Source organism: Gastrolobium bilobum, unplaced genomic scaffold (assembly GCF_033153095.1).
Source record: "Gastrolobium bilobum isolate Gb01-03AN ecotype WA unplaced genomic scaffold, APGP_CSIRO_Gbil_v1 utg696, whole genome shotgun sequence".
In the NCBI taxonomy this organism is placed as follows: domain Eukaryota; kingdom Viridiplantae; phylum Streptophyta; class Magnoliopsida; order Fabales; family Fabaceae; genus Gastrolobium; species Gastrolobium bilobum.
This window is the reverse complement of record NW_026896901.1, coordinates 1-27234: the sequence shown is the minus strand read 5'-3', so window position 1 is coordinate 27234 and position 27234 is coordinate 1. Positions and strand designations below refer to the sequence as shown.

The window sequence follows — 27234 nt, the reverse complement described above, 5'->3', positions numbered from 1 at the left end:
AAAGTTTCGAATGAAACATTTCCTTCAAATTTTTTAACAAAACAATTTTCGTCAAAATTTTTGTCATAACACATTTCCATCGAAATTTTGAACGGAAAATATTACGTCAAAATATTTGACGGAATTCTTTTTTCGTTTAGAATATTTGATGGAAGAAATCATTTTCGTCAAAACATTTGACGAAAACTAAATTTCGTCAAAATTTTTTATAAAAAATTTATTTTTGTAAAAATTTTCATCGGAGAAAAAACTCCATCGCTTTTCGATTAAAAGTATTTCGACCAAAAAATAATTTTGTGACGAAATTTTTGTCGTTTGCAATGTAAAAATTTCGTCGAAAATATGATATTTTTTAGTATTGTGAAAAGTACATAAATAATTTTGTTAGAAATTTTAAATTTAATTTAATTTTTAAAATATAATAACTATATTAATTTTAAAAATGGGGTAAAATAGTAAAAATATCTCATTAACTCTCTATTTTTCTCCGTTACCATTTTTTTAACTCCCAAACAAGGGAATGGAATACCCTTCAATTTCTTTTCCTTTCTTCCCCTCCCTCCACCTTAGAGCCCCTTCCTTCCCTTTCTCTCCAAACTCCCAAACAAAGCCCGAGGGTTCGGGTTAGTAGTTAAACTCTACTTACATGTTGACCCCTCTAACCCCCTGATTGAACCCGTGACTCCCAGGTAAGAGGGGTCAAAGCAATTTTTTTAAAAAAGTATACACGAAATTACGTCGTTTGATGTGTAATAAAAAAACAAAACGAAAACTCGTTGCTGCCTAGATTTGGAACTAGATCTGAAATCTGAATTGTTCTTCTTCTTCTCTTTTGATCTTCTCTCCCAGATTTAGACCCAATCTCCCTGTTTCGGTGATTTCCTCCACTGTGCTGGTTCTTCTCTCTCCACTGTTAATTTATCGTGTCGCCACCTTTTCTCCACTATTCTCTATTGGGTAAGAGACCTCCTTTCACATACTGTTATAGGTGCATAAAAAGACAAGAAGGACCTGAGTTTGATGATATACCTTTTCATTATCTCCATTGGAATATGTGTTTTATACTTTGATAGTTTTATACTTTGATTAGCTTGTTAATATTGACTTGTAGATGTAATTGGTTGAATTATGTTAAGTTTAATGATTGGTGGTTCGATTTTTTTTGAATTTTTCATATGGAATATATATTTATATTTTTTTAATATATAAAATCCGGTCAACGAAGTGACCTAGTGACTCCTCGATTAAATCTGTGATCCCGTGACCTCTGACCTCGCCCAAGTCGATGGCCGGGCCGGGTTTTTAAACACTGATTTTAAGTGTGAACTATATATTTTTTTTCACCAAAAAAATATATATTAAAAAGCTTATTTAATTAAATAAAATAGAATATATAAAATAACTTTTTACGCATGCTAGAGTATTCTATTTACATAATATATCATGATTATATATATTTTTTTTGTTAATTTTATTAAATAGCCTATAGATTAGGATTGATGCACTGATTTATTAATTTTTAATAAAAATATTTTTTGTTTATTATTATGGAAGAGATTATAGTTACTACTTATTTTTCTTACTACTTCTTATTACCAAATCTTAACCGTTGATTTCCGTCAATCTAACGGTTATAATGTATCATACTTATTAATTAATTATTAATTTGCAATAATTTATAACCGTTAGATTGATGAAAATCAACGATTAAAATTTGATAGTAAGAAGTAATAAGAAAAATGGGTAGTAACTATAACCATTTCCTATTATTATAATTTATATGTCTCGAAAGTAAAGAAATAGGTTGGTCAACTTATTTTAATACTAAATTTCATTGACTTATTTGAGGGGTTAGATTTATTGGTTGTTTATTTATTTATTTATTTTATTGGTGAGGGCCAAATAAGCCCAAGAAACTAGGAAGTTAACAAGGACGACGCAGATGAGAAACTACGACTTGTACACGATAAGATAAGATTTGATAGTATAAGATTTGATAATATATGGTCTGATTAAATTTTAATATTATTCAACATTTGGTATGATATTATATAAAATAATGTATTATATAAGATAATACTATTTCAGTGTTTGGTAATACAATGTATAGTACTAGATATAATACAAATAATTTTTTTGACAAAAAAACCCTTTAATAAATAATTTATATAATTCTTTTAAATATGTAATATGATATTATTTTTTATAAAAATTTGTCAATTATATGTCTAAAAAATATATTAACTTTTTGATAATTATTACAATTGAAGCGACACAACGTCATTTAAGACATGTTTTGATTAATTTAAAAAAAGTTAGGATACAATTTATGATTATTTAAATTAAAATTTGTTACCAATTTTTTTTTGATATATTTATATAATTATTTTAATTTTTTAGTCTTCCCCATCTGTTTGCTCTGCGTCTGGTAGTGGTAGGGCACTGGTCTTGTTTATTTGCAGAATTCACACCATTCGTAGTCCTCTCAAAGTTGTCATGGAATTCAGGGGTGTGGTGTTTTCGTTACTGTTCCTATCTTCAATTTCTTCTTTTCTCATTTCATGTTCAGTGCTCCACGATCTATGCAAGGGTCCATTCCTATCAGTGGAGAAACCAGATGTTCTCATTTCACAAAATGACATGTTCTCCGCTGGCTTTCACGCCATCAGTGATAATGCTTACTGCTTTGCCGTCTGGTACACCTTAAATCCCATTGTTGTTTGGATGGCAAACCGCGACCAACCGGTAAACGGAAAGTGCTCAACACTCTCCCTTCTTAAAACCGGTAATCTTTTTCTCAGCGGGAATACCATTCCGAAAATAAAGAGAGATCAATAACTTTCGCAAGAAGAATGAGCAAACAAGTATGCTTTCTTCTCCGTTGATGTCGAATTCCAGTTTTTTTGACCTGTGACTTGAAGAAAGGAGACAACTGAATGGGGGAAGAAAGAGGATGAAGAAGGGGTAGAAGCTGAAGAGAAAGATGAGAAGTAGGGAATTAGTTTAATAGATGAATCTCTTATCAAGAGTTATCCTACCCATCTGGACTTTATAAGTTTATATATCATTTTAATGTATTAAGAGTTTATATATTATTTTAATGTATTAAGAGGTTTTGATGTATAATTTTATATTACATGATGGTCACATAAAAATAACTGAAAATGTCTTAACTTATATTATAAATTTATACTATCAGACCTTATACATATCACCAAACATGTCCTAAGAACAGGAGTTGCCGGGTGACAATTCGTGTTCGCGGGTTAGGATAATGTCGGATTGAGATTTAAGGCGAACAAACCTTACCCAAGCTTTTCCAAAGGTGAGAGTCCTGGGTTTGGGTAACTATAGTTTAACCACGCCCATATTTGGCCATTAAGATCCGAACCCAAAGAGATCAATAAACCAAGACCGCCAAGAAATTTAGGTTGACAAATCTGATCCCAAGAGATTAAATGCGTATGACTGACAGAGTCAATGTCTCCCTAAATAAACCGGAGCTGAAGATGTTCAATAAAATCGTAAATATACATAGGGTGGAGGGAATGTTGCATATGAAACAAAGGAATGGCAGACAATATTGAGTTGGCAAGTGTTACACTACCCGCGAACAAGAGGCCGCAACTGCTCTTCTAGCCATCCTAACAATTTTGAACTTGCTCCATAACTTCAAAGTAGTGAGCTTTGGATATTCTTGACTCTTTTAAACTCAGTAATATCCTAAAATCAAAAATCAAAAAGTGATTTATGCATGCACATATGCACGTACGATTCTAAGTTAACTCCAAGTGCATCAATAAAATTTCAGATTGAATAATATTATTTTTAATTATTTTTATTACACTATATTTACATTCACTCCTTTTCATTAATAAAGCAAGAAAAAAAAATCTTATAGACACTATTTATTTTTTTCAAACAAGAAAAATGTAATAATAATGTAATATTTTTGGAATATAAATACCATTAGTTACACAAATAAGAAAATGCCTATGAATTAATAACTAGATTCGATTTTATTTTTAGAAAATAAATTTAGCCTGTTTAAGTTCAAAACCTAGTATTCTTGATTCATCCATGTGGTTCCTAGGGCCTGTTTTGGATGAGCTTTTAAAAAAAAATGACTTTTTATGTCTTGCTTTTTTTTAAAATAACTTTTTTTTTAAAAGGTAAGGTTATTTTACGTTTGGATGTATGATCTGAAAATCACTTTTACATAAAAAAATTGTTTGAATGTTAAAATAAAAAAAACCACTTTTTATATATATAATTACAATAAAGGTGAGATAAAATAGCATGGTTGTGGGATAAGGAGAGATAAAATAGATATGATAGAATAAGGTTAAAATTATATTTTAAAAATTTATATTATCTTTTTTTCAAAAAGCAATCAACTATTGACTATGAAAAAAACAGTATTTTAACTTTTATTTTAAATTTTATTTTTTAAAAAAGTTGTTATCTAAACATTAAAAATTTTTAAAAGGACTTTTATTTTAAAAAAGTAACTTTTTTAGAAATAAAAGCCTATCCAAACATGCACCTAGTCTAATCATTTGGCTTAGCTGACGAAATGCAAGCGTGTAAAGCATTAGGGAGAGATTATGAAACACTTTGTTCAAACATTATAAAAAATACAGTGCATAGCAAAGAAGGGAAAAAATATTATGAAACACAAAATTTTCTCTCTGCCCAAAGTCTCTAGATTCCAAATATCACATGGTCATGGATATGCTACTTTCTAGTCATTAATATAAGGATAATTTTTTTTTATCAGAAATACAATTAGTAGGAATATGGAAAAAAAAAGTTGTTTGATACGCCAAAATATTACCAAAAAAATTGAGTCAAATTTCTTAAGCCTATGTTTGGTTGAAGGTAACATATTGATGAAATAATAGATATAAATTATAAAAGCAACACGAGAGATCTGTACAAATTGACTTTACACGATAGGAGGTCAATTTGGTCCATCTCATTTTTTCACTTGCCTAGTTATCCCAAAATACCACATTGGAAGTGGTATTTTGGAACAGTGATTTTCTTTACAATTTCAACATAAATATGAATAGATGGGCAACATAGTTTACTAGAATTATTTTTGTAAACCTTGTACCAAACATGATATTTTTCAATACCACTCGTACTTCCCTATCAATCTAAGAAAAAAAACATAGGGGTTTATGAGTGTCAGTAATAGGATTTTCCCTCTCTTTCCAGTAGACACAGTTAACTACGAGGCAGTTATTTAAAAAAAAAAACAAAAAACAAAAAACAAAAAATGAAACCACGTCGTATATCCCTGTAGCATAAAATAAAAATCTTCCTTCAACATTACACTTGTTTTCCCTTAATATAATTACTTTCATAATTAAGACAATGACATTTTCCTATGTTATTCAATAATATATCAATAAAGGTACATTCAATACATTCAGAAACCAATGTAAGATGTATTCAAAATGGTATTTTCTTCCCCTTGTGGTGTATGAATCACCTTTAAGGAGTTTCTATCCAGAATCTGCTGTGATTAATGACATGAAATGAAAAACAAGGCGGCATAAATGAAGAGCTTTATAGGAGTTTCTATTCTAAATGGTATCTTTGATTTGAGTTGTATTTTGTCACTTCATAGGAAAGTGACACTAGATAGCACAGCATTTAGAAAGAAAAAGTGGCCACAAGATATGAAATTCAGCTTGGTGAGCACTAACAAGGATTAACCGTATTATCTATTGAAGGATAATCAAGTAACGAGGTGTAAAATAACAAAAAAACTGAATCGAATCATGAACCGAATCAAATCATTTTTAAAATAACCGGTTTTTAAAAATCAGTTCATAAACCGAACCGATTTTTAAAAGAACCAGTTCATGAGCCGAACTGATTTTTAGAATCAGTTTAAGAATCGAACCATTTTGAACCGAACTGAACCGTTTTCGAACCGAACCGAATTGTTTTGAAACCAAACCAAATTGATTGTTATAACTTTATTTTTTAATTTTTTAATTTTTTTTCTTTTCAAAATAGGGTTGACCCGAACCGGTTCCGAACCGAATCGAACCGTTTCCAACCGAACTGAATCACTTTTGAACTGAGCCAGTTTTGAACCGAACCGAATCATTTTCGAACCTAATCATTCAAACCAATTCGGTTCGGTTCGACCGATGCACATCTCTATAATCAAGCTTGTTCAATGCATCTTTCATCTTCGAGTGTCAGACTGCCATTAAGTAGAAATAGTACTACATGCAATTTTCTTATGATCATTGTAAACATTAAAAAATAAAATAAAAATAAAAAATGGGTTTCTTCATACGGTGTTGATTATAAGAGCAGGAGGGATTTCTTGAAGCATCGGCTACTATTAAATATTTTCTATTTATATTATTGTTAATTCTTTCTTAATTTCTTTAACATGTGAACAAATAAAGCCTTTAAATTCCTAGTTATCACATTTTAGGTCCAGCCCATATGAATAATCCTGTGAATCATTATTCCATTTTAGGCCCAACCCATATGAATAATCTGGTACCGTACTATTATCCAACTTTGCAAGCCCTATATCTCGCTTGGCATAAAAACTTGCCGTGTTATTTTTATTATAATTAATAAATTAAATTAAAAAGTTAATAATCTTAAATCAAATTTCTGAGTATAGTAAAATTTCTAAATCTTTTGAGGATTTCCCCCCCGCTAATACTCAGTTGAGGAATTTATTGTTTTTGTTTACATAATCAAATGAAGAATCTAAGAAAACTCATTTCATGGACTACTAAAGGAATTTTAATTTATTGTACCAAAAAAAAAATTTAAAGGATATAAAAAATTAAGTCATTAATAATAATAGTAAAAATTTATTTTGAGATTAATTATATTTTATTTAATAGAAAAAAGAATTGTCATTGAAAATAACAACTCAATAAAGATAAATAAGAATAATTTCTCAATTTAGTTCTACAAAGATTATGATGTCGTTATATTAGTCCTCAAAAATTTCATTTAAAATTTAATTATTACTAAATTTATCATTTTGTGTTACTATTTTTATATTTTATATCAACATATTTGAGGATAATTTGCATTTTTAAACGACTAATTAAATAAAGAAAAAACTTGAACGATTAAAATAATAATACTCTAATATTTTATAAAAATATATAAAATAAAATTGAGGATTTATCTAATAAATAATAACAATTAATATTCATTTGTAAATTTTTTAAACTTAAACACTCGTCGTTGGGCAAAGAAATTAAAATAATGTAATTAATTAAAATAATTACGCATTTAATGCTGTTTTGTTAAAAATTACATATCTGTTGCACAATGAGACGCCCAAAGAGGGCGTCTCATGTGCAACCTATATATACCCCACTTTCCTTTTTTCACTCCTTACTCATTTACCTCTCTAACCTCTCTCCAACCTCTCTCTAACCGCGGTTCGTAGCGAAGCTCTGCCAACGTAGGTAAGGTCATAATACCTCATATGTATACATTTAAATTACAGTGCTAGTTAGTAATACATGTTAGGATTGATTGTATATTAGAGACTTGGAACATTAGGATAGTCACTTAGAAATTTTGTGTCATGCTATGAATGTTGTAATGATATAGTAATATTATTATTACGTAGTTATTATTATTACCGATTTTTAATTATGTATTAGGGTTTAGCATATTAATTAGTGATTTATAAATAGTGTTAGAGATTTGTAAATTTCGTATGTATGATGTTATTAATGCGGGAGTGCATAACTTTGTAGTTAGTTGAGGATAATGGCTGAGTCATCATCTTCTTCGGGATCTGATTCGGATGTAGAGCCCACCGATCCCAGCATGTGGATCATACCTGGACCCTACAGGTGGGAGATCCTTCGTCAGAGGACGCAGAAAGGTCATATTTCACAGTGAGTGTGGAATACTGAGCATGTAAGAAAGATTAAGACTAGGCGTGGGAAGCCACAAGAGGACCCACCTACCGGTGCTATTCCATAGGTTGTGGAAGAGTACCTCAGACAGGCGGGTTTCATACATGTTGCCAGGATGCAACATATCCAGGTATGTTATTTATGTCGTTTTGTATTTATGTAATTATTTAATAAAATTCGTTAACACGTGATAACTGCGTAATTTATCACAGATAGATACATTTTTAATTAGTGCTCTGGTCGAGAGGTGGAGACCAGAGACACATACATTTCACATGACCCAAGGTGAGATGACGATCACCTTACAAGATGTGGCAGGCATCTTGGGCTTGCCGACCGACGGTACTGTCGTCATCGGATTGACCTCTGAGGATTGGCACGCTGCTTGTGCTGCTGTTTTTGGACAAGTTCCAGAGGCCGGTGAGTTCCATCATTCTGGCGACCTCTGCATCTCATTCTTGGATCAACATTATACCCGGTGGACTGATCATGAATGGAATCATGCTGCCGAGATCTACTTCACAAAAGCCCACATTGCCTGGATGTTGGGGACTTGGTTGCTGGCGGACAAGTCTGGAGGTAGCAATTTTGGTTGCCGGCTTGTCCCGTTGCTAGGTGGAGGATTTGAGGATATTGGCCGATTCAGCTGGGGATCTGCAGTTTTGACACACTTGTTCAGGAATTTGTGTGAAGTGACAGATGCCCGTCGAAGCGACATGGGTGGTTGCCATATTCTCCTTCAAATTTGGGCATGGATACGATTCCCACCCATTGCTCCACCTCTTCCTCCTCATCCAGAGCCGGGCACACATTATGGATGCCGGTATGATTTATTTACTTCATTTGATTTCGATAATGTATGGTTAATAATGTATATACTAACTGTATACTTCTTGACTTTGGACGATTATGTATGGTTGATAATGTTTTTGATTGACAGGTTTAATGTTGTACAAAAGTTTAAACCTCATGAGGTCACCCATTATCGGGCAACATTGGACACACTCTGTAGAGATGAGGTTTGGTGTTAGATACTTACGGTGTTGTTATTTGTCTATGGGTCTATTTTTTTTTGTAACTCTATATATTGTTTCACATTTTGTTGGTAGGTGGTGTGGCAGCCATATATAGAATATGAGTGGCTTCGTGACTCCAGAGCAGCAGTATCTGTGGCTTGCTTCCACACCTATTATCTACTTCCACACAGTTGAGGCATGTCAACCGGATAGGTGCATGCGACAGTTTGGTCTTAATCAACCCATCCCGGAAAAATCTAGAAAATTGAGAGGAATACATGATCATACTCTACGGGGGAAGGTTGAAGAGAACTGGAGACATAAGCTCAGGGCTCACATTGATCGATGGAATACTAGGATTCAGCATATTGTACTGCCACCTCCATTATATGGTTTGATGTCACCTAATTATGCGTACATGGAGTGGTACAGAGAGAGGGGAAAGCGCTACATATCTCGGAGGGCAGCAAAGATAGGGCGCATGGTGAGTTTTGTACTTATTTTACATTTGTTTCACATTTCTAACATTTTTTCGTAATATGCAGATTGACGGTCTTGAAATGCTTTATCATGCAACAACGGCGGAGGAGTTTCCTCGATTTAGACTACAGTATATCCACGAGGAGATAGGCCGGATTATTGGGATGTTTCGTGAGAGTTCACGAGTTGATGAGCCTGGACCTGAGGCACCCCCCGTGCAGACTCAGCCTGATCCTCAGTTGATCGTGGATGTTCCTCGTAATAGACGGGAGGGACGCGGATTAGGACGTACACGTGCGAGAGTTGCTGCTGAGCCTGTCCCGATTATGGCACCTAGACCAGTGGTCGAGACTCAGGGATGGTTTAGACCTCCAGCATTTGGTCCTACTTACGGGTCACAACCGATTTATCATCACGGATCGCAGTATGCGGCAGGTCCTAGTCAGGCGGCGTCTGAGCACCCTTACACGAGCGTGCAGGAGCCAGTTTTCCAGGCTAGTCCGATGGCTATGGCAGGAGCGGATCCGGCATCCTCACAGCCTGATTTCCAGTCCTATTCACAGGGACTTGATGCCGATTACCCCTTTTGGCCTGCAGAGGACACGATGGAGTTGTATCGCTTTGTAGGCCTTGTTGCAGAGAGCCATGACAGTGGGGAGACTCTATTCACTATGCGTTATTATTTATGTTTTGGTTATCGTTCTTTGCGCATTTATATTACGGTAACTAACAGCATAAGCTAATTAATAATACAAGATTAAAAACATACATAAACGGAAAGTAAAAAGTCCAACATAATGGACATTACAATTCGTGCAATAACATAACCAACAGCAAAATAATTACATAATATGCAAATCAGTCGTTTCTCCCACGACTTGGACATCGCCGACGATTATGGCCGCGTTCCTTACAAAGTCCACACCTGATACGGCTCTGGCTTGTCTCAACTTCATCCATCTCGTTGCGGATGCGAGTTGACTTTGGACGACCTTTTGCACGCAACATAGTAGAATCAGGAATAATCTTTGCACCACTAATTTCAGGTATTGCTTCCTCGTTTCCGATTGGCTCCCACAGAAAAGAATAAGCCTCGACCAAGTTAGTTATCAAGAAGACGTCGTCAATGTAAGTGAACGCACTTTGCCTAACACTTAACGCAGCAGCAACGGCGTGACTACATGGATACTTAAAGGCCTTAAACTTTCCACACTGACAGTATCTCTGTGGGAGGTTGACAGAATATGAACGTTCCCAACCTGCGTCAACCTCGAACACAGTATGTTCAACATTGTATGCACGAACGTGGTGGCCTGTTGCATCTACCTGGTTCTTCTTGACCAATTCAACAACATGTTTGGAGTGACGATGAGCTGATTGAAGTTGTGCAAGAGCATTTGTTCCTCTCTCAACAAAATATGCAACCAATCTGCTATATGTATGCTTAACCAATGCTGTTATAGCCATATTTCTGGCCCCCTTCAAAACCCTATTGACAGATTCAGCCAAATTTGTTGTCATATGACCGTACCTCCGTCCTTCAATATCGTAGGTACGCGACCACTTTTCCTTAGGAATCACATCTATCCACTCAGCAATTTAAGGACTACTTTCACGGAAACTCGCAAGATTCCTTTCAAAATCAACCATTGCTGGAGTATAACCTGCACAAATTGGACATAAACGAATTAAACATAAATTGACAGTCATAATGGAAAGAAATAATTACGCATTCAGTCAATAAGTATACCTAAATTCTTTAACATCCGCTTCAAATCTTCATTTCGAAACTTTTGATTGAAGTTGCTTGCAATATGACGAATACAGAATACGTGATACGCATTTGGCGGCTGCCAAGTAGGGTTATTTTCCACAGCAGATATTATGCTTCGATGCCGATCGGATATCAAACATATGTTTGACATCGTAGTCACATGAGCACGAATATTAACGAGAAAATAATCCCATGCTTCCAAAGTTTCGCCTTCTACGATGGCAAATGCGATCGGTAAACATTCATTATTACCATCTTGGGCTATGGCCACCAACAATTTCCCTTTGTACTTTCCATATAAATGTATTCCATCAATTTGGATGACGAGTTTGGCAAATTTGAACGACTCACAACACTGTCTAAACGTCCAAAAAATGCGATGAAAAACCTTTTTTCCAGAAACTAAGCTCTGCTCGGCATAAAGATCATTAGTTTGTATATGATAAAATGAACCTGGAGAAAAGCGAAGCATGTATTCGCACCACTTTGGTAAAAAAGCATACGATTCCTCCCAATCACCGTACATAATTGCCATTGCTTTCTGCTTCGCATACCACGCCTTTCTGTAGGAAACTTGAAAGCCATATTTAGCAGTTATCCTTTCTTGCACCAAAGAGATTGACACAGATGGTTCAGACTTTATCATCCCTGCATTGAAGAGGATATCAGTGCCTCGATAACATCAAACGAATTTAATTACACATTTGTGTTCAATCACACATCTAAAATACAAAAAGGTACCTATCACGAGATCTGCAATAACGTCCGCATCGAGCTGTCTATGACCCTGGGAAATGTGCTCATTCACACATTCGTGTTTTCCACCCCATCTCGTTATTTTCCAATTTTCACGAAACACCGGTTTGATCGCCCTTACGCGCCACGGACAACCTTGATCGTACGCACAACATTTCATGGACAACTTTGCAGGCGTGCTCTCAATTACAATGGCTTCTTGATGCTCCCTAATAAGGTTGTGCTTAAGTGCCATTTGGACATCTTTTTTTGTCGCAAATTCTTGATTGACAAATAACATGTCACCCAGTTGCCACAGACCTTGTATTGAAGCCGATCCAGACACCGAACCATCAGTACATGATTCTTGTTCGCTCTGATAACTCCAATCAATGTAAGAATAATGTGGAATTCCTTCCCAAAAAGGAATAACATCTGTGTCACCTGCAATTGCGGATTATAATTTTTTAATACGAACTTACTAATTCAGGTATTAAATCAGTTATTTATTCACGCAGTATACAAATGGGAACAATTACCTTCTTGTGGAATACCAAACGGAGCAGACGCAACGTCATTCAACTGCGGCATTTGCGCGACGACTGGTTGATGGAATATTGGAATTTCAGACGCACCCATCTCACGAGATTCATCTCCTTCTGAAGCACTAGCATCCTCCGCCAGAAGATATTCTTCCATTGCCATATTTTCATCGTCATCTTCGTCGTGCATTTCCCAAGTCGGATCATTTTCATCTCCCTCAGAAAAGTTACCAACTAGAGACGCATGAGCGGCAGGAGAAGCTGGAAGACGGGGAGAATTTAAATAAACTGACCTCACCGGTATGGGAGCATTCTCCGTTGCGACGATGTCGACATACAACTCTAGAAAATCTGTCCTTGACTGGTTGCAAAATTCTTCCATTGTCATCTCCAAGTCTTCATCGTCAAGCACTTTCAAACTAATGTATTTATCACCTTGCCACACCCTTGTCGTGATCTCAGTGATACATTGATTGTCTTGAAGACTTAACTTCTGCCGAATTCTTTGATGCAGTTCGCCAATGGTTGTGTTGCGTTGGATACGTGTCGGCCTTTTTTCACCTTCGAATATGACACATCGTCGACCTTCTACCTTCCTATCATTGTAATATAACACAACACGAACAGAATCGGGATTTGAGCTCATTTTTAAATAGAATTACAACTAAAATTCAAATACTAAATTAAAGATAAAGGAATGTTGGTGGAGAAGAGAGATATGAAGAGTGAGAGAAGATGTGTGAATTGAATGGAGGGGGTGAAGAAATATATAGAGCACACATGTGACGCTAGTTTTGGGCGTCACATGTGACGCCCCATTGGGGCATCTCTCCCATGGATAAGACACCCTAATGGGGCGTCACATTGTGCAATAGATGTGTAATTTTTTACGAAACAACATTAAATACGTAATTATTTAATTTAAATACATTATTTTAATTTTTTTGCCCTCGTCGTTGTTTAGTGATGTTAACCAGGAAAGAAAAACAAATATTCATTCAATAAGAAATACAAACCAATCCAGGCGGGAGATACGAGATGATATAACAAGCAGCCTTCAATATAAGAAAATGCCATGTTAGTTTTTTTTTAGACATACGAAAAAAATTTCGTGACATGTAAGTTGTAATATTATTACAAGAGTAAATACCATTTTGGGTCCCTAACAAAAAATACGGTCCTCATTTTAATCTTTTACAAAAAAAAAAAGTAGTCAGTTGATCTCTAACAAATTCAAAGTGGACCCATTTTAGTCCTTTTGAGGGACTAATATGGGTCTTTTTTGAAATTGTGAGGAACTACGATTTGAACTAAATGGGTCCACTTTGAATTTATTAGGGACCAACTGATTAATTTTTTTTTGTAAGAGACTAAAGTGGAGACCGTGTTTTTTGTTAGGGACCAAAAAATGTATTTACTCTTATTATAACTTCACTTATATGTAATAATTTTTTTTTCCGGTAAACCACTTATAATTATTATTTATTGATTAAATAAAATTTAATATTTTTTTATAAATAATAGAGTAAATACCCTTTTTCGTCCCTGGAAATATTTGCGAAGCACAATTTAGTCCCTCGGTTTAAAAAAGTCACATTTCAGTGTTTCATTTTTGAAAAAAAGGGCCACGTTCGTCCTTCCGTTAGTTGGCATCTAACGGCCCAACTAACGGTGCACACGTGGATCGTTACTTTGCTGAGTCACCGTTAAGTATGCCAGCTTGGAAGTAAAACGACGTCGTTTTGAAGGTGCCTTATGTCTTGTTGGAGTTTTGAACAGCTGAAGGTCCTATTTGGTCCCTGACAAATTTATCGAGGCCCTATTTGGTCCTTAATACTAAAAAATCACCATTGCAGCAAACCTTTCAAACCACCATTGCAGCAAACCAAGGCTTATGCTATTCGATCAGATTTCCCATTGTCAACAACCACCTGAAACCAAAAAAAGGATTAGAACAATCTTTTACAATATATAACGAGCTTTCTACAGTACATATGAAGGGCCAATATAGATACAACCTTACCCAATGAAGCAGTAACCAACCCCTTTGAACGTCTAGGACATCCAATGACCAGTGCCCAGTACCTTCTTTGTAGGATTCTCTTTTTTGTGTCAATCGATTTAAGGATCAAATGGAACAAGGTCAGAAAAAAATGAAACAGATATAGCAACTTGAGATTGTGACCATAATAGACCAATGCTCTGGAGGTTATATCATCCAGGTCAGCCAGCATGAAGCATTTGATGAAAAAGTATAATTATCACTCACATCATCTGACGCCCTGGAAGTTTTCTCGTGGAAGATGGAATGCAAAACTGCAGCACTTGTCTGTGTCCTTCCCATCACCAGAATGCCAGAGCAGTCTCTGTCCAGTCTATGAACCTTAATATATACAATCTTGTTCAAGTATCAATCTAATATCTAGTTCATACTTCATATATCCAAGCAACCATCAATAATATTGGCACAAAACTAAAACACAAGGCAAACAATCCCACAAATTTCATGGATGTTCAAGCTTTGTAATGATGATAACAGATGCAATGATCTATGAAAAAAATAATAAATAATTAACTTTTACCATTCTTTTTTTACAAAATACCACTTTCCAAAATCATGGCAACTGTCTTGAGTAACAATAAAAGTGTTGTCTAATGAAAAAGGAGAACACATGAAAAAAGAAAAGAAAAGTAAAAAGAACTCATTCTTCCCTTTTCATTTAATGCATTGTTTGCAATTGCAAGGAACTCCTTTAGAAGTGATACCTCTAAAAGGTCGTAAGAGTGAAACCTTTGTAATTAAACCCTGATGCATGAAACAATATATTGCTTCATAGAGGAAAAAAGTTTCATTGTGGGTTCTTATATTATTGTCATTATTACACAGCCAATGCAAAACTTGAGCAAGTTGAGTACACGATATGATGAGCTCCCCGTCCTCTCTGGACACAAACAACTAGTGGTGGATTGTGATGTTCAAATCATTAACGAAAAAGTACAATAATTTGAGTCAATGTGATTTTCCTGCGATGAAATGCAGTTCTCCTTCACCAAATACTCTATTCGACTTTAGTTTCATTTTATCATCATCATTTTTTATTGAATCAGAGCATAAGCCTTGGCCAATGGAAAATCTGATCGAATAGCATAAGCCTTGCCAATAGCATAAGCCTTGGTTTGCTGCAATGGTGGTTTGAAAGGTTTGCTGCAATGGTGACTTTTTAGTGTTAAGGACCAAATAGAGCCTCGATAAATTTGTCAGGGACCAAATAAGACCTTCAGCTGTTCAAAACTCCAACAAGACATAAGGCACCTTCAAAACGGCGTCGTTTTACTTCCAAGCTGGCATACTTAACGGTGACTCAGCAAAGTAACGGTCCACGTGTGCACCGTTAGTTGGGTCGTTAGATGCCAACTAATGGAAGGATGAACGTGGCCCCTTTTTTTCAAAGATGAAACACTGAAATGTGACTTTTTTAAACCGAGGGACTAAATTGTGCTTCGCAAATATTTCTAGGGACGAAAAAGGATATTTACTCTAAATAATATTTGCACCGTCACATTTAATAATTTAAACTTCATATAGATAAAAATAATCTTTAACCCAACAACAACGTCACCGACTCACCATGAGATAGAAGGGAAGAAGTCTAGTAAAAGCAGCAACCCCGTGATGAGTGGTGATGAATCTTTCACCCAAAAAATATCTTAGCCCCACAAGCACAGATAATATTATTAGGGTTTTATAAGAGTTATGTCGTAAAAAAATAATTATGTAATGTTATAGAGATTCATTTTGCATGCCTTAATTTTTATTTATTTTTTTGTTTTAAGAAGTGTGAGCCCCACAAAATATCGTGAGAGTAGGGAAGTTTGTTGTGTTATGTTAAAAGATAAAACGAAAACCCATATTATTATTATTATGATTAATGAAATATCTACATCCCACGTAACCACTACGAACACAAAATATCTGTTGCTACTAATATCTTCAAGAACATTCCAGGATTTGACATTTTGCATGCTGAGTGGTCACCCCCGAAGAATCTAAGATATTTTATGGCCTCGTAATTCCTTCTAGAGCATTCATTTCCAAAACGACCTTAACTTCCTATAAAATCATGTTAGAGCTTCTGCGCGTTTCCCTTGTTCTCTTTGAGCCAATTGAGTGCAATTATCTGAGCCAGTGACATTGAAGGACTACTACAGAAAAAGCTATTTCGTTTTATGAGTATTTTCTTTTTGGGTGGTTGGAGAAGTTGATTGTTTCTGAGGATGATAATGGATTCTTATAGAGAAGGTTCATCGTCATCTTATTACAACATTCTTGGTGTTAGTTCTGATTCTTCCATCGATGAAATAAGGCGTGCTTATAGGAAGCTTGCAATGGTTAGTGTTTTCTCTATAGTCTAAGTGTTTTCACTTCAAGCCATGCTTTATTTGTTTAGGATCATTGTCATACATATGTCATATCGAGCATTTGCTTTGTTTTTTTTTCTTAAGATGGAACATTATGTTCTAAATGTGAGGTGCGTGTTTCTGAATCAAATACAGCAATGGCATCCAGATAGGTGGACAAGAACCCCTTCTTTACTAGATGAAGCCAACCGCAAATTCCAACAAATTCAAGAAGCTTATTCAGGTATGGTTTCTTGGAATTCTTGCGTTTTTTAAGACTTCGGGTTCTTGTTTCTATTATAGTTTCAAATTGGAAAAAAAAATAAAAATTCCTGAGATTGTTGCATCTGATTCTTTGCGTTTTCTTGGAGCAGTGTTATCTGACCACAAGAAAAGAACCATGTACGATGCTGGCTTGTATGATCCTCAAGAAGAAGAGGATGAGGTGAGTGCTTCAGAAATTTGAAGTTCGTTTTATGTAGTTTTAAGTTTGTTTCTTTTGTTTCTATTTCTTGTGTTATGGTCCTGGAAGACTAATTGTGCATGATCTCTGCTTTCAGGGATTTTCTGATTTTGTGGAAGAAATGGTGTCCCTTATGGCTCAAGTGAGGAAAGAGGTATGGTTCTTAATAGTCTTCTATAACGAATCCAGCGGAACAGGGATCCTTAGATAAATTTTAAGGGCAGAAATGTTGGAATTTTAGGTAGTGACATAATGGATTATAACGAATAAACACTCATCATATATCAACAATGTATGTATTACAGGGAAAGGATTATGGTTTGGAGGAGTTGCAGTCTATGTTCATGGAAATGGTTGAAGGATTCGAGTATCCTTCAATGTACTGTGGGGCACCTTCGGGGATTGATGAATCCCGGTGCTTAAAGAGGATGCGTTTTGACACAACCGTGATGGAAGATAAAGGGTCACATTTTCAAGTACCTGGCTTTAACTTGTATGAAACAAGGGGTTATTGTAATTAACTACTGCATTGTGTTGCTGATTGTTCCAGGAAAATCCTAATTTGCACAGAAGGATTTTCATTGAAGTTGCACCAATAGCCGAGAAGTGACAATGTATAATAAGTGGTCTTTTAATATTTTGACCACTTATCTCTTGTGTATCTCTTCTATTGTAGTCAAGTTTGTGAAATATTCACAGTATTAGATAGCAGTGGTCTTTCTCAATTTTTGTTATTGTAAATGATATCTTCCTATGAGGAAGAGAGGGTGGAAGACTATGGTTTTGTCTTTGGTATTTGTGCTCACTTAGGTAAGGATTACAGGATTTTCAGGCTGAGAGTGATTGAGTGACACAGGATTGTTCACTTGTGTTTTTGTATTTGCTTGACAAATGTTATTCTCATTGTGTAATTCACTCTACCTCTATATAAAATGAGTGTATTTCAAGTTTTATTAGAAGGCGTACGCTTTATTTTTAAATTATGTCAAGTTTAAAATAAATAAACTCTGCTTCTATATCTGCATAAACAAAGGTGTATATTAAATTATTATAATCGTCTGAAAATTTGTATTTTATGTATTGAAGTTCAAATTGCAATGATATACGTCTTACATCATAGAGTAAAATTGTCTTGAAAGTTAATTAATACTTTTCTTAGTACTGGTGGTACGAATTCAATATTAATGAACTTATCAAAAAACGAAAGAGTAAATTTATAAAGGCTTTTATGTCATAATTTTTTTATTATATACACGTTAAAGTAAATTATAATAATAATTCAATTAAAAGTTATAAAACTGATTGTTAAAACAAAAAAGAAAAAAGAAAAATTTATCTTATCTTGGACTTTGGAGTGGTTGTGTTGTGGCCCAACCTTTTATCCTTCCCCTTTGGGACAAGGCCACAGCTTAAAACTTTTTTCTTCAGCTTTCCCGTTTACACTTCTGTTGTCATGGGCTTCATTCCCAAAGCGAGGTGCTTGCCCATAGCTCTTACGGTATCGTGGTCCATATGTACATGCTATTGGTGTTCTAGTCTCTAGATTTCGATTTTTAAGATGTGCATCTTTAATTTATTTAAGTTTATTATCTTTTCCAAATGAAAAAAAGGAGACATCTATAATTTAAGATCTGAGATAAACTTATCATTGTCTACCTAGAAGGATTACTATAGTTATTTGATTTAAAATCTCAATCGAAAAACATTTAAGTCGAAGTAATATATAATTACACGAACATGGGTCCTTCAGTATGCATAACTCAATTTACAATTCTTTTTGGCTTACTTTTCTAGGTTAAAATTATAATTGTTTCTCTAAGTTTAGTTCATTATCGTCATTCCACTAATTTATTTTTTATTAGATCGCGTAGGATGGATTTGGAATTATGTTTGAGTTCTAGAAAAAAGAGTTTAATGTTGGGACTTGGGATAGACGTCTCGATACTTGTTGGAAAAATGACAAGAGTCAAAGAATACTAATAGAAAAATTGTAGAGAAATTGAAATTTATTCTATGATACAATATGTATAATCAATAATATGACCTATTTAGCCCCCGGGGCATAAGCGTAGTGGAAAGGGTCGAAGCCTAGGGTCTTGTGGCAGAAATGCACCAAAGCATCGGGTTCGATTCCTACCTCGACGTGCACATCCTGCGATTTACATCCTCCCAAGGTTCCTAAGGGCGTGGGCTTGAGGGACGGCAGTGATGGGCCGTAATCCAAGAAAAATAATATGACCTATTTAAAATAAGAGAAAGTAACCGATCAATAAGATGTTGTAAGTTAACCAAACAAAAACCATACTCCAACCATGGTAGTGAGAATGGAAGAAGGAAAGGTAAGAAATGTGTGTTTGGGAGTCACATTTGACCTTTCCTTCTACTTTTTTACACCTCAAATGTTATTCATACTTTTTTTACACCTTTCCTTCTTCCATTCTACTTTTGAGGGAGTAAAAAAGTCAAGAAATGTGTGGCATTTGGGTGTAAAAAAGCCAAGAAATGTGTGTTTGAGAGTCACATTTGAGGGAGAAAATATTCGGAATCAAAGTATGAATAACAAAGTCTCACACCGGTTAGAAATGAATTAAGTGATAATTATATAAGTAGATGGAATCATTAACTTAGTACCTTAAAGTTTTGAGTTAAAATATAAAAATTAAAATTAAAATATGAAGATCACATTCTCTCCCTGAATTTGTCATTGGAAATCAAATAAAAATGGTGGTGTATCATGCAGTACCAAAAACTCAGCTATATCAAAGAAGCAAACTGAGGCCGATTGTTCATAGTACTATAATATTTGCGTGAATTTTATTTGTCATATATTCTTAGTTTTAAAGGTTGTGAAGAGATGATCATTTTCATTTACAAGTTAAAAGAACGTATGCAAAAAAAATCAAATCATGGTAGCTCAGTTGACGTATATAATAAGAGCATGTTTTCGATCCTTCTCAATACCATCTTTGGGAGGAATTTAAAGTCTTAATCTTGGACTATCCTAAATAATATTACCCCCTGTGGAGGATACCTATGATTTATCAAAAAAATAAAAATAAAATAAAATAAAAATCTTCCAATGGTATTCCCTGAATTAAATGTGGAACAGTGACCAAAGTGTCACTTTTTGGCAAATTTTTCACCCAAATGCTACGCGAATAGTACTTTTTACCAGACTGCCACACGACGTAATTCGCTATGACAGGTAGCGAACTTCGTCGCCTATGATTTCGTGACACGTGGCTACATTGCGTACCAAATTCGCTACTACTAGTAGCGAACTTCGTTTAGTGATTTTTTTTTCTGCGAAAATGTGCCACGTGTCACATTATCAGTGGCGAACATAATTCGCTACCAGTCGTAGCGAATTACGTCACGTGGCAGTGTGGTAATAAGTACTGTTCGCGTGGCATTTGGGTAAAAAATTTGTCAAAAAATAGCATTTTGGTCGATGTTCCATTAAATGTTGTACTACCACTTTCAATAAAGCTTGGAGCCAAGGGACTCTAGGAGTATACCTTACAAAAATAAGGATTAATTGGGTGCCTTTGAAGCGCTCAGAGTGCATAGAATTGTATAATCTAATGTTATAAAAGTCGGAAGTCTGACTCGAAAACTAGTGAACTGGTTATATAATCAGTTCAGTTTTTATATTGGACCAGCTATGTTACAAAATCGATGTGATCCAATGCGACTCAGCCGATTTTTGTAAAAATTGGTGACCCGATCAGTTCAACCGGAGACCTGGCTCGGTTCGTAAAAAAAACAAAGAGTAAGTATCTTTTTTGGTCCTTAACAAAAAACATGGTCCCCACTTTAGTCCTTTACAAAAAAAATTAGTCTCGAGGTCCCTAACAAATTCAAAGTGGACCCATTTAATTGAAATCGTGATCCCTCATAAATTCAAAAAAGACCCATATTAGTCCCTCAAAAGTACTAAAATGGGTCCACTTTGAATTTCATAGAGACCAACTGACTATTTTTTTGTAAAGGACTAAAGTGGGGACAATATTTTTTGTTAGGGACCCAAAAGGGTATTTACTCAAAAACAAAACAAAAACTAGATTGTTCTCATCAATTGATGCCTTCCTTTTTTTTCACTCTCACACACAAATGGTTTGTTTTCTTTTGAAATATTTGAGTGATCTATCCGATGCGACCCGACCAATTTTTGTAAAAATTGGTTACCCGATCGGTTCAACCGGAGACCTGGCTCGGTTCGTAAAAAAAATAAAACAAAAACTAGATTGTTCTCATCAATTGATGCTTTCCTTTTTTTCACTCTCACGCACAAATGATTTGTTTTCTTTTGAAATATTTGAGTGATCTACAGCTTATTAACTTACAAAGATTATGTACCTAAAACACTAATATTACCTTATTATGCAATATGCAGGGAATTTTGATTTATTTTATAGTTAGAGATGTCGTTAACTGAACCTAAAACACCAATATCATAAATATTATATGTTGGATTGATCTTTTGTTGGACAATGATGTGTAATTTATTATTCTTCGTATTAAAATATTTGAATTTGGTATCATTTTTTTACATGTATTTAAGTATATTTATATTTTTTAATATAAAATAATAAATTTATATATACTTATCAGGTCATGCGATTGAACCAGTGACTTAATACCTCGACCGGGTCAATAATCGAGCCGGATTTAATAACATTAGTATAACTACACACCTGACGTAGCTCCTAAAGAAAGAATGAAGAAGGGACCATTAATATTCATATATATATATATGTGTGTGTGTGTGTGTGTGTGTGTGTGCGTGTGACAGGAAGAAAAATTTGTTGTGTGTGCGTGTGGTAAGAAGAAAATTTTCTTCCAGCAACAAGATGACACACAACTGGTAGGAAAAACCCGCAACTCCTTGGGGTTATCCTGCACTTGGAAAAAGAAATAGAAAAAGGAATAAATATAGTGATAATTTGATTCTTCGCCGCCGTAGTAGATAGTAGAGTAGATAAAATCGAATTTGTTTTTTCGTCTTTACAAAAAAGGGAGTAATTAACTGTGACAAGTTCACTAACAAAAAAAATCCTTTTGTAGCGAATCACTTATTAATAAAAATAAATAAGCTTAACAAAAAAGCAGAAAAAGAAATAATTTTAACTTGGTCCAGAACATCTACCATTATACCCACAATGATTGGACATACCATTGCTATCCATAATGGAAAAGAACACTTATCCTATACACACATTGATGAATGTGCAATCTTTTTTTTGTTTTTTGTTTTACAAAAAAAACAATGTGCCCCATAGCTGAATTTGTCCGTGCAAGAAATCAAACTTGTCAGCAACAAAATGAGAAAAATAAATCTCTGTGTGTGTGAATGGAATAAAAGGTGACACATGCACACATATTTATTTTTCTCTCACACACATAGATTTGTTTTTCTCATTATGCTGTTGACAAGTTCGATTTCTTGCACAGACAAATTTAGCTATGGGGCACTGATGCTCACAGGCAAGTGTACCGATCACACAAGTAATACATTGATAAGAAAAGTATCTTCTCCACAGGGATTGAGATCAAATATCAAATAATTGTTCCTTTTAAGATGGAAAAAGTTCAAATAGGTGTGACAAATATTGTTGATTTGATTAAAAATAAGAAATAAAAGCAAGAACGTATTTTTAGGATTTTTATGATGAATAATAAAAATAAAAATAAGGATTGATTTGTAAAAGTATGAGAAAGCATTGTAGCTATAGTGCACTCACCAAATGATTCTCGATTCTTACCTTGGATTGATTTACAATACTCATTTATATAATTACTCAGATAAATTATTATCTCAAATTATTCAGTAGTTTACCCTCAATTCCTTGCAAGATTAACCCTTTGACCCCAATTGGAACCTCAATTCCTTGCAATGTTCCTCATGGCATTAATCAATGAACCCAATAATTTAAGCATCTGCAATCAAATATACATCTATTCCTAGCATGCATATAAATTGTTATCCTACCTCTTTCAAGATCAAAACCCCAATATTCCTATTTAGGGTTCTAACCCTCAAACTATCATCAACTATTAGATTGATCAGTTCTAACAACGAAGACAGAAATTACGCATAGGGTAGAGATAAAAAGATAACTATATAAACGAATAATTATAAACCAATCCGTTGTAACAAGGGTTCACATAGGGTTCGTGACCCTAACTATAATAAAAAGAACTTAGCCAACCATTGTCATGGCTAAAATATCAATATTCAACATAACCTGGAAATTGGTTAAATCAAAGAACAAGATGAACACAATCTGCACAGGACTCTCTCTCTGAGCACGACCGCCGTCTCTGAAAAATTAGAATCCTAATTCTGTGTAAAGAATCCTATTTATAAGCCTCACTTCCTTCTTCCAAAAATTCCCTTTAGACAACACGGTCTTTTGATTTCGTAAACTGGCGCGGATCCGCGCCACTGTGGCGCTGGACTGCGCCAACTCTCTGGTCATTGGCTTGTGCAAGGTTTTATGCATCTCAGGAGCAAGCATCTGGCACTGACTTCCGCCACTGTGGAGCCAAGTCGTGCCAGTTCTCTGGAAATGGCCCAACAAGGTTGATGCAGCATGGAACTTCCACCGTTGTGGATTTGCGCCACCAAGTTTTTTGTAATTTCCACCTCTTCTCTCTATATAAACATAACAAATAGGTGAGAAATGTCATTGAGATGGAAAAGTCAATACAATAAGCAATTATGTATAAAAAGTGCTCTTTTATGACTTAATTCTCATCATTTCTAGCTTGGAACCCTACATCTGCCAGAGGCATATCAAACCATTTCCATATTTAAACGTTGTTGTCCCCAGTAATGTACAAGACTCAATCCAGAAAATATTCAATTAATCCAACACAACAATCCATAGACACTCTCAGACACAATATGCCATGCATGACTGACCCAATATCATAAATTTCCAACAATGTCATCAGCTTCTTAAAGATACAAATCTACATTGATTACCCCTTACACATATAAATAATGTCCATTCAACACTCAGTGTTTAAGGGTATCATGAGCACTCAATCAATCACAACTATAACACTGCCATAGGCTTGATCATATTCTAAAAAATTCTTAAAAATAAAGAATCAAACACATGCACCAGTTGATCAAAAGGACTTCACAGGTTATAACTTGGCCGGGTTAAAAGGGTAGGAATATATGGATAGTAGCTCAACAAAAATGAGATTGAAAAACTGATACTCTTTCAATTTAGCACCTTCAACTCAATGGTTTTGTTCCACTAACATTCCCACAGAATTTCGGGAATTAATTCCTTTCAGCCACCTTTTATAAATATTTATCCTTTTTTTTATAAGGGTACAAATAAACTATGCATCCCCTAATCACTTAACTTTTGTGGAGCTTACCTCAATTTCTTTGTTTATTTTCAACACAACAGTAATTCAATCTCAATCAAGGTAAGTCATCTGGATATAAGCTAAGTCATCAATCAGGCCACATGTTATTTATCAACAAAATAAGTTCAGGCTCAAGGGGCTAGCAATGGAAAAATTTCATACAGGTGGGCTATTTTGGCCATAGGCTAATAAGAACAAAATGCCTTTATCATCTCAACCAATGCATGTATTACAGAGAAACAGATCAAGTTCTAGAGTGTTACAACAGTGAGGTCTCTCAACAAGAAATTTTAGTGTTTAAGCTCAAACCTCACAGCTATGGTATCAATATAGACTCAAGAAAATTAACCTTAGACATTATCAGAATTTCATAACATCAGTTCAGACAAACAAGCAATATGTAATCCAATTATACCTATGCAATGTTATGCCAGAATGTCATACAACATGCTTCTTAAAATTCACTCAAGCACATTAACTGGATAAGCACATTTAAACCTGAGAATTTATTTTTTATTTTTAAAAAATAATACAAAATACACAAAATAACTAACTAAAAATAGAAAAAATTTAAAAGAGTTTAGAATATCTCCCCTGATAGAAGAAGTGCAGTTCCAAGGTGCTTTCTGAAAGCCTACCATTTCCAGATTTAAAGAATTGTTGTCCCCAACAATAGTCAAACCAAAAGATGGATGAAAAACCTGCACCATGGAACAAATAGCAGCATATAGGATAAACTATAATGCGCACAATAAAACATCAGAGTGTTTGGGAAATATACCAACTCAAATCAGCTAAATGACCCTAACATCAACCTATGGTCATAATAAAACAGCAAAAGTATCAAAAACATAAACTAAAATAATATACAAGAAATCTCCGACAGCAAGGAGATATAATCAATCCTCCATGTCATCCCCCTTAGCAGCATGAGATGACTCAGCAAATGGAGGATCTGGTGGTACTGTATGCATCGGTGCATGAGATCACCATTCCCAGATTTGATTCCAACCATGAAGCCATGTGAAGAACTCTTTGAAGTATTGTTTTCTCTGAGAGATAGAGTCTCGGTGTCTCTTTTCACAGATTCTCCTTTTGGCGGCCTTCAACCTCCGGTAATCCGCACACATCCTCCAACCAGTATCAAAGAGTTTCACCACTTTCTTTCTCATTACCTTCTTCATTGTAGGATTACGCCTCCTTTGAGGTTTTCTCACATGTTTGACATCATCCTCCATGTCAATTTTGTGGGTACAGAAAGAAGGATCTATACCTTCCAAATCAGAGATAGACCACCAATGGCAGTCTTATGTTCCTTCAGCACTTCAATCAACCTTCTTTCTTGCTCAGAAGACGATCCCTTATTAATGATAACAGTGTAAGTCTCCTTATCACCCAAGAATGTGTATTTAAGAGTTTCAGGAAGCTCCTTCAACTCCACTTTAGGGGCACCATCTTCTTTGTCATCATTTTTTTTTTCAAGAACCTCCAACGCCACATTCTTTTCTTCCTTCAAAGGAACAATATCACGCGCTTCAAGTTCTTCATCAAGCTCTTGACTAGAAGATATTTCTTCTTTCACTACTTGCTCTAGAACATCAAGTTTAAAACAATTGCCTTTGTCAGAAGATTGTTTCATAGAGTCAAAGACGTTGATGGTAATGGTCTCATCATTCATCCTTAACTCAAGCTTTCCATTTTCAACATCAATCATGGCCCGAGCAGTGGCCAAGAAAGGTCTACCCAGCAAAAGAGGCATTTCAGTTCCCCTTTCCATGTCCAACACTACAAAATCTGCTGGAAAGATGAACTTGTCCACTTTCACAAGGACATCTTCAATTATACCACTAGGTTTCCTTAAAGATTTGTCAGCAAGTTGCAAGGAAACCATAGTAGGTTTGAGCTCAGATATCCCCAAAGATTTATACACGGACAAGGGCATCAAATTTATACTTGCCCCAAGATCACACAAAGCTTTGCCAACATTTTTGTTACCAATGGCAATATTAAAACTCCTTGGATCATGACGCTTAGGAGGAAAATTCTTCTGTATTATCGCACTACACTCCTCAATGAGTGTCACTGTTTGGCATTCCTGCAACTTGTGTTTTCTTGACAAAAGGTCCTTCATAAACTTGGCATAATTAGGCATATTAGCCAAGGCTTCAGCAAATGGTATATTAATATGCAACTTTTTGAAGATATCAAGAAATCTTGCATATTGCTGCTTCTGAGCATCTTTCTTGAATCTTTCAGAATAAGGTGCCATGGCTCTCACATATTCAGGACTCAACTCAAATTTCTTCTTTTCAGCAACAAACGGTTGCTCTTCTTCTCACCTTTCTGAAGAGGCTTCTCAACAGTAGAAGGAATTACCAATTCTTTTTCTGGCTCCTTAACCTCCTTAAACTTCTCATCAACTCCTACATTTATGTTTGACCTTTCTGGAGCTGCCACCACTTTACCACTTCGAGTTGTGATAGCCATACAATCTTCTTTT

General features: G+C 34.9%; 1 protein-coding gene across 2 annotated transcripts; it reads left to right on the top strand.

Moving 5' to 3' along the window:
* Window positions 1-16583: 16583 nt before the first annotated feature.
* LOC133302752 (uncharacterized) lies at window positions 16584-18275 on the top strand. 2 transcript variants are annotated; one of them, XM_061502570.1, is made up of 5 exons: window positions 16584-16870; window positions 17036-17123; window positions 17254-17324; window positions 17440-17496; window positions 17648-18275. In XM_061502570.1, the coding sequence occupies exons 1-5, from the start codon at window positions 16757-16759 to the stop codon at window positions 17861-17863; spliced, it is 546 nt and encodes a 181-aa protein (XP_061358554.1). In that variant the 5' UTR covers window positions 16584-16756; the 3' UTR covers window positions 17864-18275. The 2 variants fall into 2 exon arrangements, with proteins under 2 accessions (XP_061358554.1, XP_061358553.1); XM_061502569.1 differs by having other exon boundaries at window positions 16985-17123.
* The last annotated feature ends 8959 nt before the right edge of the window (window positions 18276-27234 follow it).

Excerpts from the sequence above, each read along its gene's own strand:
- LOC133302752 (XM_061502569.1), top strand. The coding sequence starts at position 16,757 with ATGATAATGGATTCTTATAGAGAAGGTTCATCGTCATCTTATTACAAC. Across the intron at positions 17,325-17,439 it reads CTCAAGAAGAAGAGGATGAG|GGATTTTCTGATTTTGTGGA; the intron begins GTGAGTGCTTCA and ends CTCTGCTTTCAG. Across the intron at positions 17,497-17,647 it reads TGGCTCAAGTGAGGAAAGAG|GGAAAGGATTATGGTTTGGA; the intron begins GTATGGTTCTTA and ends TATGTATTACAG.